Below are 16529 nucleotides of genomic sequence, written 5' to 3'. Positions count from 1 at the left end.
ACATCGCCGACGTGCATCCAAACCATCCTCAGATTACACTTTACGAACTTAAAATAATAGGCAGAAATATCAAATAATTCTTCCAAATAATTTCACAAACAAAGTATACATACCGACGATGCTACGTCAGACATGAGAAAACAGATAAGAAGCACCGTGATTTTAAAACACAGGAGGAAAACGCAGAAATGCGCATGAAGTGCGTGAGTGTTCACTTCTGACCTACGGATAACGCGATAGCACAATCCAAACAGCGCGATCTTAAAGTGAACGTAACCTGAATATAAACACGTACAAAATGCATATTCCCGGAAAACACATTAGAATACTGAAATGCTTATTTAAATTCTACTGTAATATGATAAGAACAGAACACTCCCCGTCTGACGTGGACACACGTCACCCCACAGTCCATTTACTATACCTCAGGAGGTAGAAGGAGAACAATTTCATTGACTGGCCTGAGAAAGAGGCTAGTCCCGCCTGGTTTGATGATCTTTACCTCAACCTGGCGTACTTTCCCATCTTTGCTAGAGAAGGCCTGAGTAATCAATCCAAGAGGCCATTCATTTCTAGGCGCTTGGCTGTTCTTAAGGAGAACAACGCTTCCAGGCTGAATGTTTGGCTGAGTGGACTGCCATTTCTTGCGGGCCTGCAGTGTTGGGAGGAATTGTTTCCTCCAGCGGTCCCAGAAGGTGTTGGACAGCTGCTGAACCTGCCTCCACTGGGACTTGTAGAGGTCTGCAACTCCAAACTCACCGGCAGGAGCAGGCACATAGTTCGGCTTTTGTGTGAGAAGAGCAGCTGGCGTGAGTATGAACGAGTCATCAGGGTCCATAGTCACTGGAACAAGTGGCCTGGCGTTGATGATAGCTGCGACTTCTGCCATGAAAGTAACCAGCACTTCGTGGGTGAGCTTGTCTTTCAGCTGGAGGAACATTGCGTCCAGAATCCTCCTTGCCAGCCCTATCATTCTCTCCCATGATCCACCCCAATGGGATGCATGAGGGGGATTAAAAGACCAGATGCAACCCTTGTCTGAGAGGTAAGTCTTTACGGCAGTGCTGTCAATGTTTGAGGCTATCTTCAGTTCCTTACAGGCACCAATGAAGTTCGTGCCGCGGTCGGAACGAATGTTTTTGACCGGCCCACGCATAGAAAGGAAGCGCCGTAGCGCGTTGATGAAGCTAGAGGTGTCGAGGGATTCTATGACTTCAATGTGCACAGCTCTTATGCTCATGCACGTAAATATAACTGCCCACCTTTTACTTTGAGCGCAGCCACCTCTGGTTCTGCGTGAGGAGACGTTCCATGGGCCGAACACATCAAGACCTACATTAGAGAATGGAGGATCTGTTGAAAGACGATCGGCTGGCAGGTTAGCCATTCTCTGGATACTGAGTGGAGCTCTGAGCCTTCTGCATGTTATGCATTGGTAAATGATGCTGCTCACTCTTTTCTTCCCTCCAACTATCCAAAGGCCAGCTGAACGGACCGCCCCTTCAGTAAAGTGACGGCCTTGATGCTGGACCTGCTTGTGGTGGTGTTTGATAAGCAAAGTGGCGATGTGATGCTGGCCAGGAATAATCAGGGGAGTCTTTTCGTTCTGATCGACACTTGAATAATGAAGTCGGCCTCCCACTCTGAGAAGGCCGAGTGTGTCAATGAACGGGTCCAGATTTCTGAGAGGGCTCGTTTTTGGCATCCTTTCATGTTTTTGAATGCACTTTATCTCTTGACTGTAGACTTCCTTTTGAACTGCTTGGATGATTACAGCTGACGCTTTCTCTGATTCCTCAACTGTGAATTCAGCTTTACAGTAATGCCAGCCCTCGCATGCACTGTTCTCTCTGTGAGCTGTCTTGAAATGACAGGCTATGTGAATGAGGCGAGTGAATGCACGAGTTAAGGACTTCCAGGTAGAGAACTTTGCAAAGCGTTGTGAATCCAGTTGCTGGTTTGAGGCTGCAGTGCTTAAGGCAGACACCAAAGGGCGGATATCTGGGTCTGAGCTCGGGTCAACAAGGCCATAAGTGCTTTCAGAGATACTGGGCTCCGGCTTGGAGAGAAATTTGGGCCCACTAAACCAGTTGGAGTGTTTCAATTGGCTAGCAGGGACTGAACGTGTTGCGTGATCTGCAGGGTTCATGTCTGTAGGCACGTAATGCCACTGGTCTGGACGACAGGATTTTCTGATGCGTAACACTCGGTTGCTGACATAGACATAAAAGCGCCTGGTCTCATTGCAAATATAGCCCAGGACTACTTTACTGTCCGAGTAGTACGTTACGGCATCAAGCTGTAGGTCTAGTTCTGCTGAGACCAGGTCTGCTAACTCAACAGCAAGCACAGCCGCGCAGAGTTCAAGTCTTGGTACTGTGTGTTCAGGGCGGGGGGCCAGCTTGGCTTTTCCCATTACAAATCCAATCTGGTTGTTGCCATTACTGTCTGTCACTTTCAGGTAGCACACAGCACCGATAGCTTTGACTGACGCATCACAGAACACACACAGTTCTCTTCTTACCGCTGCGGATGGTGAGGCTTCTGTGTAGCGCCTTGGGATGGAAAGCTCAGCGAGCTCGGACAGAGAGGCTTTCCATGACGTCCAGGCTTCTTCCATGGAAGGAGGTAAGGGCGCATCCCAGTCACCGTTCTCCGTCGTGAGCTCTCGCAGGATAGCCTTGCCTTGGACTGTGACGGGCGCAACGAATCCAAGTGGGTCATAGAGGCTATTGATAGTGGACAAGACACCCCGCCGTGTGTAAGGCTTGGTCTCACTGGAGACATTAAAAAGAAAACAGTCTGTCTTGAGATTCCAGTCAAGCCCGAGGCTGCGCTGCATCGGCAGCACGTCTGCGTCGAGGTCAAGGTCTTTGAGGTCACTCGCATGGTCACTGGATGGAAAGGAGTCCATGACCTCTTTGTTGTTCGCTGCAATCTTGTGAAGTCTCAGGTTTGACTTGGAGAGGACATCCTGTGTCCTTTTCAACAGGCTAATAGCATCTTGAGCTGTGGGCAGGGACTTCAGTCCATCGTCGACATAGAAGTCATGCAACACAAAGTGCTGCACATCTGGGTCGACGTGGAATTGGTTGCCTTGGACAGACTTGTGTAGACCATGAATAGCCACTGCAGGTGATGGGCTGTTGCCGAAGACGTGGACATTCATGCGGTAATCCACGATGGCCTTTGAGAGGTCATTATTCTCGAACCAGAGAAAACGCAAGTAGTCACGGTCTGTTTCTTTTACCCGAAAGCAATAGAACATCTGTTCTATGTCGGCTGTGACTGCGATGGCCTCTCTTCTGAACCGAATCAGCACTCCCAGTAGTGTGTTATTAAGGTCAGGTCCTGTTAACAGGACGTTGTTGAGTGATACACCGTTATATTGGGCACTGGAATCGAATACCACCCGGATTTTCTTGGGTTTTTTCGGATGATACACCCCGAATGTTGGTAAGTACCACCTTTCTTCATCCGGGTTGAGAGGGGGGGCTAACTCTGCATGACCGTTCCGAAACATGTTGCCCATGAAGGAGAGAAAGTGGTCTCTCATCTCAGGTTTTTTTTCAAAGTTACGTTTGAGAGACATGAGACGCCTCAGTGCCTGTAGCCTGTTGTCTGGGAGCCGTGGCCGTGGGCTCTTGAATGGTAATGGTGCCACCCAACTGCTATTTGAGTCTTTTCGCAGTCCCTGAGCCATTATCTCCATGAACTTTGTATCTTGAATGGAGGGAGCCACCTGGTTGTCATCCTTGGTCAGCCTGAACACTGTGCATCCAAGGTGGTCGGTTTCGCAGATAGGCTGGTCCTCAGGATATGCTGGAGGCTCACTTGTGGCTTGGGTGTCACTGAACCTCTCTTTCACATGGAACACATTGGGGCATGCGTCAAAGAGAGTGGGGCGTTGCAGCTCTGTGGTGTTCGTGTGGAACGTGCTAATTGTCAATGGCCTGTGAACATTACCTAGGCACACATTTCCTACAATGACCCACCCCAGGTCTAACTTCTGTGCGTAAGGCAGGTTGTGAGGGCCATTCACCTGTTTGCGGACTTTATGCACTCTGATAATGTCCCGTCCTAAGAGAAGCATGATAGGGGCTTGCGGATCAATGTCTGGGATGAGGTGAGCAACTGACCTTAGATGAGCATGATGAAGAGCTACTTCGGGGGTTGGAATCTCCTCTCTGTTATTCGGTATGTCGTTACATTCTATGAGGCTTGGCAACGGGATGCGAACAGCTCCATCTAGAGACTCCACTTCATAGCCACTGGCCCTTCTGCCTGCTGATTGCTTCACTCCAGCACATGTTCTCAGTGTGTAAGGAGCACTAGCACTTTGGTCATGGAACATTTCGAAGAACTGTGAGCGAGCCAGTGACCTATTGCTTTGCTCGTCCATGACAGCGTACAACGTCACAGCTTTTCCTCTATGGCCAGCTGGGAACACTTTAACAAGGCATATTTTCGAGCAGGAGCGGTCTGTGAGTTCACCTCCGCAGACTTTCGTGCATTTGTTGGTTACCTGAGACTGCGCTGAAGCTTCATCTCCCTCCCCGCCGTGCTCAGCAGGGCCATCCTCCTGCTGCCAGGGTGCGGGTCCAGGGTGGAGCGCGGTGTTGTGCCTGTTGCTCTTACATTCAAAACACTGGACATTGAATTTGCAATTCTTTGCTATGTGAGACGAGGAAGACAGACATTTAAAGCACACATTGTTTTCTTTGAGGAATGTTTTGCGCTCGTCAATGGGCTTCTCTCTGAACGCCCGGCACTTACGGAGAGGGTGTGGCTTTTTATGCAACAAACACAGTCTTTCGCTGTCGTCAGATTTTGTTAGAGGCTCGTCCATGTCAGATGTGGTTCTGGGTGATACATCGGTCTTGTGGACGGAGATTTCCCGCTGTCTATTCGGCTTCCACACTGTCTTCTCTGTCTTGGGGGCTGTATCTGTGTTGGTGATGAGGCTGAAGCTTGGATCATTGGCAATGCGAGCCTGCTGGATGACAAAATCAACAAAGAAGCAAAAGGGGGGATAGCTCACTTGGTTTTGATGCTTGTAGGCTGCACCAGCTATCACCCACTTCTCCTGGAGACGAAACGGGAGTTTTTGTACGATCGGGTTGACGCCTCTCGCAGTGTCAAGGAAAGCCAGGCCTGGTAAGTCTCCTTCAGCCTTAGCGGCCTGCAATTCCATTAGTAGATCACCCAGCTTTGTCAGCTTAGCTCCATCTCGGTTTATTATTTTTGTAAAGCTGTCAATGCGTTTGAACAGAGAATTTTCTACTGCTTCAGCTGAGCCATATGTTAGCTCTAGTCTTTCCCATGCCATGGCGAGTCCTGCTTCTGGCCGATTGATGTGTATTGCTCTTATCTGCTCTATATGCTCAGCTGACTCCTTTCCGAGCCACTTTAGCAAAAGATCCATCTCCTCACTCGGTCCCAGGTTAAGGCCTCTGATGGCAGCCAAAAAAGAACGCTTCCATGCTCTGTAGTTTTGAGGTTTGTCGTTGAATTGAAGCAAGCCTGTAGCCACAAGCTCACGGCGGGCTAGATACCTGACAAAGTCATTTATGTGTGAGCCGCCATCATTTATGTATGAGCTGCATTCATAGGAGTCTGGCCGTATGGCATGGTGTGCGAGAGGAGGCTGAGTGTCGTGCTTTTGTGGTCTAAAGTGGTGTGTAGGCCAAGCATGCTCACCATTGGACTTGAAGTGAGGTAGACGAACGTCTCCAGATGTCCTTCTGAATGGCTTTTGGCTTTCCTCGTATGTGCTGATGTAAGGCTGCTGTGAGATGAGATGATGTGGAGCACTATTGTTCTGGTGCGGATAGAAGGGACTGGCTTCAGGCTTTAGTGGTGGAGGTGACACGTTGTGGTTGGTGACCGGCTCTGCCTTTGCTGGAGTGTCACCGTGTTCACATGACTTAAGTTCTGAATCCCTTTCTTTTAGTTGATCAAGCACATACTGCTTTGTACGTTGCGAGGCTTCTAAAGGAACAGTGTCTTTGCTCAGGTCACAACTATGTTTCTCACTCTTTAATTCAGCAGCAGCTTCAAACGCCTCTGCTTCAGCAATGGCTGCTGCTGTCTCTTTTTGATGTTTTAGCATTTCTATAGACACATCCAACTTAGCTTGTTGTAGCCTCAGATTTGCTTCCTCTTCAGCATAGCATAGCCGTGCCTTTGCTGCTTCGGCCCTCGCTCTTGCTCTGACAGCTGCAGACCCCACTGATGATGAACTGGATCTCATGGAACAACATACTTGCGAGCGTGTCCTTATTGATGCACTGCATGGGTTCTCCTGTGCTGCTATATTTCCATGTGAACTCTCTTCTTTAGCCTGTAGCTCTGTGGCGCGCGCTGCTCCAGTAGCACTTGACTGCAGAGTATGGTCCATCGATCGTCCACTGGATGCGTGTGCAGACATGTTTGGGTAGCTTCCAACTTTGCTATATCTCGCTTGCTTGATAGTCGTCGTTTCACTGTGCCGTCCTCGATATGTTTGCTTAATATCCTGACAGCCAGCTAAACTTTTTCCCAACACCAAGACTCTGAAGATTAATTCTTAGTTCCACAGGTTTATTGGAGTTACAAGGAAAATAGTGAAACTGTAACACACAAAGGAGCAATGACGAATTACGTGAAAAATAGCAAATTGTACAATTACTGTAGTCAAAGTTCGTTTTTAAACTAACAAGAAATACATGTAAATACATTCAAGACATTATAACACTTTTACCGTGCAGCTCGCTAACAAAGAACACGTGAGAGCTAGCATATACATCGCCGACGTGCATCCAAACCATCCTCAGATTACACTTTACGAACTTAAAATAATAGGCAGAAATATCAAATAATTCTTCCAAATAATTTCACAAACAAAGTATACATACCGACGATGCTACGTCAGACATGAGAAAACAGATAAGAAGCACCGTGATTTTAAAACACAGGAGGAAAACGCAGAAATGCGCATGAAGTGCGTGAGTGTTCACTTCTGACCTACGGATAACGCGATAGCACAATCCAAACAGCGCGATCTTAAAGTGAACGTAACCTGAATATAAACACGTACAAAATGCATATTCCCGGAAAACACATTAGAATACTGAAATGCTTATTTAAATTCTACTGTAATATGATAAGAACAGAACACCTAGACTTATTGCATCATTGCGTCTGAAGATTGACAGCCCTGTTGATAAAGAGGTCTTTTTGTCTGTAACAGTTTGACTATATGCTCAATGTTAACTTTGCAAATGAAATAATGTTAAGAGAGGGCTTCTTTTTCTCAGTTATCTGCACTGTCATCATGACAAATTAATAAAGAATTGTTAATAGCAAGGCCAGAGAAACAGTTGTGTCAGAATCAGTATTGTAGACCTACTTTGAAAGCCGGGAATCACAAAACATTCTTAAGACGAAAATTCTTTGTTAAATTCATAAAAAAATTTAGTTTAATGTAAGGGTGTATTCCCGTAAAAAAATTATCGAGAGTTCTTAAAAATGTTCTCAAGATTAGCCTTAGGAGAAAATTCAAATTCTCGTAAAAAAACTTGTCCTAAATATAATCTTACAATTAACCTCTTAAATCTCAAAAGATTGTATTGAGCCAGAATCATAATTTTGACGTTTACTTGCCATTAAGGAATATTTATTTTGATATAATAAAGATTTATTATGATTTCTTCTTACATTATTCTGGGACAAAGTGATTCGAAACAGAGGGTCACTAGTATTCAGCTGTATGGTGTCGAGCTGGCTTCACTTTAGGGATGCAAACTACCCACCTCCCGGCCACATTTTTTGCATTTTGTTATCTAAAATAATTTCAGAGGCTTTAAAAATAATATTTTAACATGTTAAACTATAATACATAAAGACAGTTAATTTAAAACCTACTCCAAGAACACTTCCTTCCACACTTTCTATAGCTGTCTCACCTTTATCACGTCTCATAAATTAGTATCCATAACGTTTTAGTTATTTTTACATCCAATTTATCAATTAAAACATGTGCATAGTCCAGTTCAGAGTTGTGATGTTTTGGCTGTTAATGTTAAACAGGCAGGAAGATGGAGAACTGGAAGAAGGCGAGTTGGAGGATGATGGTGGAGAGGCAGAGGTGCCCAGCGGTGAGGGAGCTGAACCCCAAGAAAAGCCCCGTCGCAGCAAGGAGCGACATGCCAGTGAATCAGATGACGAAAAGTCACATCGCCGCAGAAAGAAGAGAAAGAGGGAGAGAGACAGGGAAAAAGAAAAAAGGAGAGCCAAGAAAAAGCGCAAATCAAAGCACAAGGTGAGATTGTGCATGTTAATGTTTTAATTATGTCTAGGCGCTAAAGTGTGTCTTTACTGTGCCATTAAATGGGTTACCCTAAAACATCTATACACTTGCTGTTCTGGGCAGGTTGGAATCAAGTAATAGTTTTTTCAATAGCGTCACAATACTATTCCATATAAATAACACAAAAGAACAAAATAGATTAAGTTTAAATGTAGTAATAATGTAAATATTATTTATATTAAAAGTGACCTTTGTATTTGTTTGCAATATAGCGCCATGCATCCTCCAGTGATGACCACTCAGACTACAGTGATGAATCAGATTACAGTCCCAGCGAAAAGAGAAAATACAGGGAATACAGCCCTCAGTATCCTCCCGCTGTAAGTACATGTCAAATCACACAAGAAGTTCCTACAGCTACCAGCCAGTCTTGTTTTAATCCTATTCTATGCTTTGTAGTCTCAGGGGGGTTTCCCACCCGCTTCTGGTCACGGAGGTCCTATGCCAAAGAAAGGCAGCTATATGAAGATGGACAAACAGGCCTATGGGGGCTATGATGACTATGAAGAGGAAAACTACGAAGGTGAAGAGGATGAGGAGATGGTTGATGATGACTATGATGACTTCGCCAAGGAACTGAACCAATACCGCAAGGCCAAAGAGGTTGTCGGTGGTCCACGTGGCAGAGGCAAGCATAATTTTGGTAACAGCTTGACAGTGATGTATAGTATCTGTAGTGTCTACTCAGACCTTTGCCTTGTGTGTTAAACTCGTACTGGACTTTCCAGGCCCTATCGTACACTCGGCGCAATGGTTTTTGCTAGTTTCAGCCCGACGCAATTCACGTTTTCCTGTCCTGCGCCGCGTTGTTTAAATAGCAATTGCATTGGCGCTCATTTGTGCGTCCGTTGTTGAGTGATGGTCTAAAAAAATTGGTGTTTTCAGGCACATGGTTAACCTCATGGACAAGCAGATGCGTTTTCTCTCTGGAGAAGTGTTCAGTATTTGATCTTGCAAATTTCGCTGTGTAAATAGCGAATCCGCCATGGCGCGAGCACAACTGGCTCTTAAAGGAAATGAGACATGAGATTGGTTTACTGCACATTACTGCCAAAAACACCCATTACTCATTAAGATAATCGGGACAACCCGTTTAGACCATGCGACCGGGCGTGCAGACCGCTTTCCCGTGGTTAAACTGGCAAAAGTGAATTCGGACACACCCTGAGTGCACCAGCACTGTGCGCTTTAGACCATGTGCTTAGATCGTTACAATAGGGCCCTTTGTTTTTTTTATACCTGTGCTGAGCCTAATTTCTATAACACAGGTGGTAAAAACCGAATGAGGAACCAGAGAGTCCGCGGCAGAGGAGGGATGAGAGGCCGTGGTGGAAGAGGAGGAGGAGGAGGAGGCGGCAGAGGAAGAGGACGGGGCAAAATGGGAGGAGACAATGACGACGGAGATGGAATGTATGATGACATGGAGGTGGGTCCTATTTTACTAATTATACTTTTATTAGCATGTCGCAATACTATCTTTATAACTTCAATATTATTTAGTTTATAAATGTTAATGCATAGTTGCTTTGTCTTTTACTAATCATTTCTTGTCTCCACAGTATGGAGATGATGACTATGATAACATGGGAGAAGTCGATTATGATGACTACTCAAAAGAACTTAACCAGTACAGGAAGTCAAAAGACAGAGGGCGTGGTGAGTTCTATTTCACTTATAAATCTAGAAACACAAACCCATGAAGATTATATAGAGTGGTACTAAATTGAACATCATTTGTTTTATTCAGGTGGAAAAGGTGGACGAGGTCGTGGGCGAGGGAAGGGAGGTCGAGGCATGAACCGAGGCAGAGGGAGAAATCGAGGTAGGGGACGAGGAGGAGATCAGGGTCCTGATGAAGAAAACATTGGCGATATGGACACAGGGGTAAGATCAGTTGACAACTTGATCACCCAACAAAACCAACTTCCATCGCTTAAATTAACATCTGAACAAATTTTTTTAGGATGGAGGTGGAGGCCCAAGGAGAAATGAGCAGGAGAAACATGGGCCGGATAAGAAGGGCAAAGCCATCTGTAAATACTACATAGAGGGACGCTGTACATGGGTAAATACAGTCATATAGGTTTAAAATATGTTATAGATTAAATTGTTTGCATTGAAGGTATAGTGTGTTATTTTTTCGTTTTGTATTATTATTTCTTACTAACTGCTGTCATTCAATCATCAGGGTGACCACTGTAACTTCAGTCATGACATTGAGCTGCCTAAGAAGAAAGAACTTTGCAAATTCTACATCACTGGCTTTTGTGCACGGGCGGAAAACTGCCCTTACATGCATGATATCCTTCATATCATTAACCTGCTGAGTACTGTCATTGAAGCATTCTTTGTTGCTTATAGTCTATATAAGGTTTTATGGTAGAGGCGAAAGTCTTTTACTTTACAAAAGTACATTTTCATATGTTGAAATAATTCCTTGACACCACTGCACGTGATTTCCCTTGCAAGCTTTTCCATACCACAGGCAACTGTGTGAATGGTGAGGAGTGCATGTTCTCCCATGATGTCCTAACAGAAGATACTCAAGAGTTGCTGGATAAGGTAATCATCACAAAGCATTATTAATGCAGTTGCGTTTTTGTGATTTTCATTTATGATTAATAGCTGTATTTTGTAATAAAGATGTTGGCGGAAGATGCGGAAGCAGGTGCCGAGGATGAGAAAGAGGTGGAGGAACTCAAAAAGCAAGGAATAAACCCTCTTCCAAAACCTCCTCCCGGTGTTGGACTTCTTCCAACTCCACCAAGACCCTCTCCAGGAGATTCCTCCACACCAATAGATTTTGGAATGGCTGCCCCGCCACGTAATAATAATATGCCCCCTAGTGGTCCACCGGCTCCAGGCCCTGGTCCTGGACCTGGTCCTGGACCCTGCCCTGGTCCTCCTCCTCCCTGCCCTGATGGAGGCACCTTCCAGGGGCCACCAAACCCCAATGGACCTCCTCCACCTATGGGTCCACCACCTGCTTGTGGAGGAAATGCTGGAAAGAAGATCCCCTCTTTATTTGAGATTGTGGTAAAGCCCACAGGACAGCTTGCGCAAAAGCTGGGTGTCAGGTTAGTTTTTATTTTTCTGTGTCTTCAAACCATTTTGATTGAATAATTAGTCACAGAAAATATTGATACATTGTTGCACTTTTTACAGAGGACCAGGTCCTGGTGCTGCTCCTACAGGAGCTCAGGGCCCTCCTGTGTGTCCCCCAGGTGTGCCCCCACCTCGATTTCCTGGTGTACCACCACCAGGACACATGGGTCCAGGTGGTCCTCATGAGATGCCTCCCATGGGTCCATCTAACATGAATCAAGGCCCTCCATTAGGACCGCCAATGATGCAGAACTTTGGCCATGGAGACAGACCGCCAAACCAGGGAATGATGCCTCCAGGTGGTGGATCCGGTGCCAACTTCTATGATAATTTTTATCAGCAGCAGCAGCAAGCCATGACAATGGATGGCAGTGAAGGAGATGGTAAGTCAAGTCAACTTTATTTATATAGCGCTTTTTACAATTTTCATTTTCACAAAGCAGCTGTACATGAAACATTGACTATAAGCAAACTATCAAAGTTATACAAGTAAAAACAGAAAAAGTGAGCACACACAGAAAACAGATACGCACTAAGGTTCATAGACACCCACATGCATAAAACACAACTCCACACACACACAGAGCACAAAATACAGATGCAAAGCACGCGCACACACACAGCGTGGTTATCACTCATTTAAGATAAAGGAGAAACACAGTTTAAAGTATTATATGGACAAATACATTCCCATATGTAGTAATAAATAAATTAAGCAAGATGCTACATTTTAAAGTTATATTAATACATCCATCGTGTAAGAACTCGAGCTGCTGCGTTTTGAACTAGAATGAGATTTTTGTAATAGGCCACAGTGCAGCCATCTAATAGTGCATACAATAATCTAGTCTTGATGTCATTATAAGATGCAGAGAAGCTAATTCATGCTTTTAATGACAGTTTATGACATAGTTTAGATATATTCTTAAAATGAAAAAATGCGGTTTTACAGGCGTTGGCATTCATGGCATTCAAATTAATAAACAGATTTAGAATAAAACGGCAATATTCTTTCCTAACGACAAGGGATATACGGAACATCCGTCAATAGTTAAAAGCAATATTCTTGGTTTTTTCATGTTGATTTTTTTTGTCTAAAAAGTCAAATTATGTTTTGTCCGAGTGAGGTCGCAGGTAAGGTCTCATTTACAGTTGGAGGATCTATTCACATGTTGTTGAAGCTTGACAAGTTGTCATGCTCTACCAGTGGAGTTATGGGAACATCTCTCTTGTGTTTTATGCTAGTTTTATTCCTAAAACCACATATTAATATTCAGCATAATTTTTCACATCTGCACAGGTGACAACTTTCAAGGACCAAGCGGTGGAAGCTTCAATGATCAGCCGTCTGGGAACCAGAACTCTGGCGGCATAGAGGGCCCAGCTAATGTTGGCCCTTCTAATCAGTCTGGAATGGCAGTGCCAGATTTTTTGCCTCCAGCACAGCGTGTGCTGTTCATGAGACTCCAGCAAAAACAGCAGGAGGATGAGGAGAGAGCCAGGAGGCTGGCTGAATGTGGAGGAGCAGAGAGAGAGAATGAAGGTACTTCTGAACTGCTCTCATTAACCTGCCCTGGATGCATTTGCTCCAGTATCATAACATGCAACTGGGTGGAAAAGTCAGCTATGAAAGCGAGAATGACTCAATTATTGTAAAAATAAATTTAAATAGGAAAAGTTTGTATTACAAGATTATAAAATATAATTTTGCATCCCACATTGTATGTTTCATCTAAAAACAACAAGTTAAGCCTTCATATAGGACTGTTAAAATAAACATACAAAGAAAGTATGATGTTATAACTATATCTTTCCCTTGATTTATATACATATAAATAGCTAGTTTTAAAAGTGCTGACATACATGTTGCCAGAGCTATTTCTGGGAAGGAAACATCTCAAGGTTTCCTCAGAGCCTGACCCTGCCCAGAAACTCATGTAAACATCCTCTAGGCTGGGATTGTGCAATCTCACCACACAAAATATTTCCCTCCACTAGATGGTGCTTTCTTAGCATTGAGTTTAGCTTTACTGATGTTTTTGCATTATTAGGTAGTGCATTAGCTAACATGAACTAACAGTGAACGATACTTCTACAGTATTTATAAATCTTATTTTTTAATGTTAACTTCAGCATTTACTAAGATATTTTGATATCTAATGTCTCTATGGACAGTGTACTAACATGAATAGTTGTATTGAAATTAACTAACATAAACAAGATTCATATATATAAAAAACCAAATTGTTCATTGTTAGTTCATGTTATTAATGTTAACAAATACAATCTTATTGTAATCTGTTACAGATGGGTCTGTTATCTCTGATCTCTGTCAATTATAATTTTTTAAACAGGTGATTCAGCAAACTGGTATTCCAGCGAAGATGAGGATGGTGGGGGCAGTGTCACATCCATTCTCAAAACCTTGCGCCAGCAAACCCAGACCCAAGGCCCCCCCAAACCTGACGCAGCTCCTAGCGATCCTCGTCTGCAGAAATCTCAGCCTGCACCAACTCCCAGCCGACCGGCAGATCCCCGGCTGGCACGAGACCCACGTTTATCCAGGACTGCAGACTCTTCTCAGGCTCCTGATGCCAGTCCATCATCTTCTCTATCCCCCACCCCTTCAGATCCTCGTCTTGCTCGGCATGCACCCACACACCCACCTAAACCAGAGAATCCTCTTGTGTACAAACCCCCACCCCTGACCACCCCACCTAGCAATGAGGAAGAGGAGGGGGAGAGGATGCTAAGGGACAAGCCTGTTCCTATCCCCCTCGATCCTTTAATGGGCATGGCACTGCGTGATCCCCGCTTACAACTACAGCAGTTCAGCCACATCAAAAAAGATGTAGTCCTTCACAAGCCTTCATTTTCCAAGGCGGTTCTGTGGAATCCCGAAGACCTTATCCCTATCCCCATTCCCAAACCGGATTTACTCCCACTTCCCCCTGGCATCCCTCCTGTTACTGCCATGGATCCTCGATTGTCCCGCACCCCACCTCAACACCACTCAGCCCCTCCCCCTTCGATCCCACCTCCTGCTGCTGCTGCTGCTGCTGCTTCCGAGCAGTCTAATCAGCCCTCCTCATCCCTCCCAGACTTTGAGCTGCTCTCACGCATCCTCAAAACTGTCAACGCCACGTCATCCAGCCCTGCTCAAGCAGCTCCTGTAGGAATCTCATCGCCTCCGTCCGCTTCTGCTGAGAAGCCCATTGACCCACGCATGGCACGAAAAGTCACCACCGACCCCCGACTCCAGCCACAAAAATCTGCCCTTAAATCCACCTCAGAACCACCTGCCCCGCAACTCTCTCCCCCGGCAGCCTCTTTATCCCCATCCTCATCCTCACCAACCATTGCACCATACGATCCAAGGCTGCTATCGGCGGGAGGATCTGTTCGAAGTGCTGTGGGTGGTGGAGGTAGTGGCAGCAGCAGTGTGCTGAGTGGCATTAGTCTGTATGACCCACGGACTCAGGGGACAGACAAAGCCGATGGCTCGGAGGTCGCTAGTCTTCCCCCTGAGCCCAAGTCAAGCGAAAGTCAGACAACTAAACCCAAGGCAAAGGAGCCGCTATTTGTGCGCAAGTCTGCACTGGACCAGCCGGAACCTGAGAAGAGCACTACTGAGCAGACTACAGACCGCTACAACAGCTACAACCGCCCACGACCCAAACCTTCTCCCTCGCCCAATGCAGGTGCAGCAGGTGGGGCTCCTGCAACAGGCGGCCCATCCGCAGCTGGTCAGGGTCCTGTTGGGGCTACAGAACAGCCCGCGGGGGTCCACAACCTTCCTGTATCCACACTGTTCACTATGGTAAAGCAGGTTGGCAAACCCAGTGGCACCGGCAGCCCGTTCGGTGGCAATAGCCCCGCCCAGCCCGATGTGACCGAACAGGACAATGCCTCTTTAAAAGACGTTTTCAAAGGCTTTGACCCCACAGCATCACCGTTTTGCCAGTAACCCGTACTACTACATTGTCATCGGGAACCGCTAAGGACTTTAGCATGCGGTTTTCTGAAATAACCAGCCCTTGCAGGTCATATACCACACCCCACAGTATTTACATAAAGATGTCTATTGGACGGTTGGGTTTGGGAGGGATTGTGACTGGACTAGTGATAATGGGAAATGAAAGCTAAATGTCTATTTTAAAACAAAATGGGAAATGTTTAAATAAAATGTTCATTTTAAGGACCTCTATGGGTGTATACATCAAGATATACTGAAGTAATTTTGGTTTTACATTTTCATCAACCTATACCAAACAGGTTTGTTGGATTATGACCCACTCACCCCTCCCATAATTCTACTTGACTTCAATCATAAGTATGGTTTGTGAGATGACTGGTCAATTTATTTCTCGACCTGATCAGCGGGGTGACTGGGAGAATTCATTCACTGCCACTCCATCTGTCACCTGCAGTCGAGCTAAACTAATTCACCAGCACTCTTCATTTGCTGCCCACCAATGGTTAAAGATCCTTTTAAGAAATTTTAGCTTTGTTCTCTCTCTGCTTAGATTAGCCAACTCATTTTTCATGTCTGTATGGATGCCCTTATATTCCTAATGCTTCAGATTGGTGTTTAGCCTGTCGATGCCACGCCACATTATTCATCAAGTTGTTCGTTTAGAGACTCTTCATTGTGTTTGTGTAACATGAGATCATTTTAATTTATTTTTTATACTGAAGCAGTCTTCTCTTTCTTTGTAATGTTCAAATTCAACCGTTTTGTGAATGTGTGTATATATCTATAAAAATATAAATATATATACATATGTGTATAGTACATATTCTTCCCATCTGGTTTGTGAATTAAATTGTGCAACAGCTAATGTTGGGAAATATCATGTCATTTTTTGTTCACATAAGAGGATTCAAGCTCACTGCTTCCCTGAAATCGGTGTGTCAATGACTGCTCAGAAGTTTCAGCCTTTGTTGTTTTGAATTGCCTCTCTGCAAAATGATGGCTTTGTATATTGAAAGTGTCCATATTCGACTAAAGGTAACATTTTGTAACAATTGTAGGTGAAGTTTTGAAGTATTTAATAAAGGCAATACCAGATTG

At 44.9% G+C, this 16529-nt stretch overlaps 2 protein-coding genes across 2 annotated transcripts in view; one reads left to right on the top strand and one right to left on the bottom strand.

The window, feature by feature from the left end:
* The window catches only part of LOC306908759 (uncharacterized protein), a gene marked incomplete at its 3' end in the record, with an annotated part of 7281 nt that extends 274 nt beyond the window's left edge, over positions 1–7007 (bottom strand). The window contains exons 1-2 of the mRNA XM_079481949.1: positions 6897–7007; positions 503–6611 (exon numbers count right to left, since the gene is read on the bottom strand). Of these exons, the coding sequence (XP_079338075.1) occupies positions 503–6430 (5928 nt within the window). The 5' untranslated portion in view covers positions 6431–6611; positions 6897–7007. The remainder of the gene's footprint in view (positions 1–502; positions 6612–6896) is intronic.
* Positions 1–16529, top strand: part of zc3h4 (zinc finger CCCH-type containing 4) — a 20237-nt gene extending 3708 nt beyond the window's left edge. Inside the window, exons 2-14 of the mRNA XM_079481235.1 lie at positions 8071–8302; positions 8563–8670; positions 8750–8978; positions 9619–9776; positions 9910–10006; positions 10098–10234; positions 10314–10415; positions 10539–10650; positions 10803–10912; positions 10994–11427; positions 11516–11838; positions 12756–12998; positions 13810–16529. Coding sequence (XP_079337361.1) covers positions 8071–8302; positions 8563–8670; positions 8750–8978; positions 9619–9776; positions 9910–10006; positions 10098–10234; positions 10314–10415; positions 10539–10650; positions 10803–10912; positions 10994–11427; positions 11516–11838; positions 12756–12998; positions 13810–15422 — 3898 coding nt within the window. The 3' untranslated portion in view covers positions 15423–16529. The remainder of the gene's footprint in view (positions 1–8070; positions 8303–8562; positions 8671–8749; positions 8979–9618; positions 9777–9909; positions 10007–10097; positions 10235–10313; positions 10416–10538; positions 10651–10802; positions 10913–10993; positions 11428–11515; positions 11839–12755; positions 12999–13809) is intronic.

The sequence above is a fragment of the Barbatula barbatula genome, assembly GCF_947034865.1.
Source record: "Barbatula barbatula genome assembly, chromosome: 19".
Classification (NCBI taxonomy): domain Eukaryota; kingdom Metazoa; phylum Chordata; class Actinopteri; order Cypriniformes; family Nemacheilidae; genus Barbatula; species Barbatula barbatula.
The sequence above is the reverse complement of the archived record's forward strand: the minus strand, read 5'-3'. Positions and strand labels throughout refer to the sequence as shown.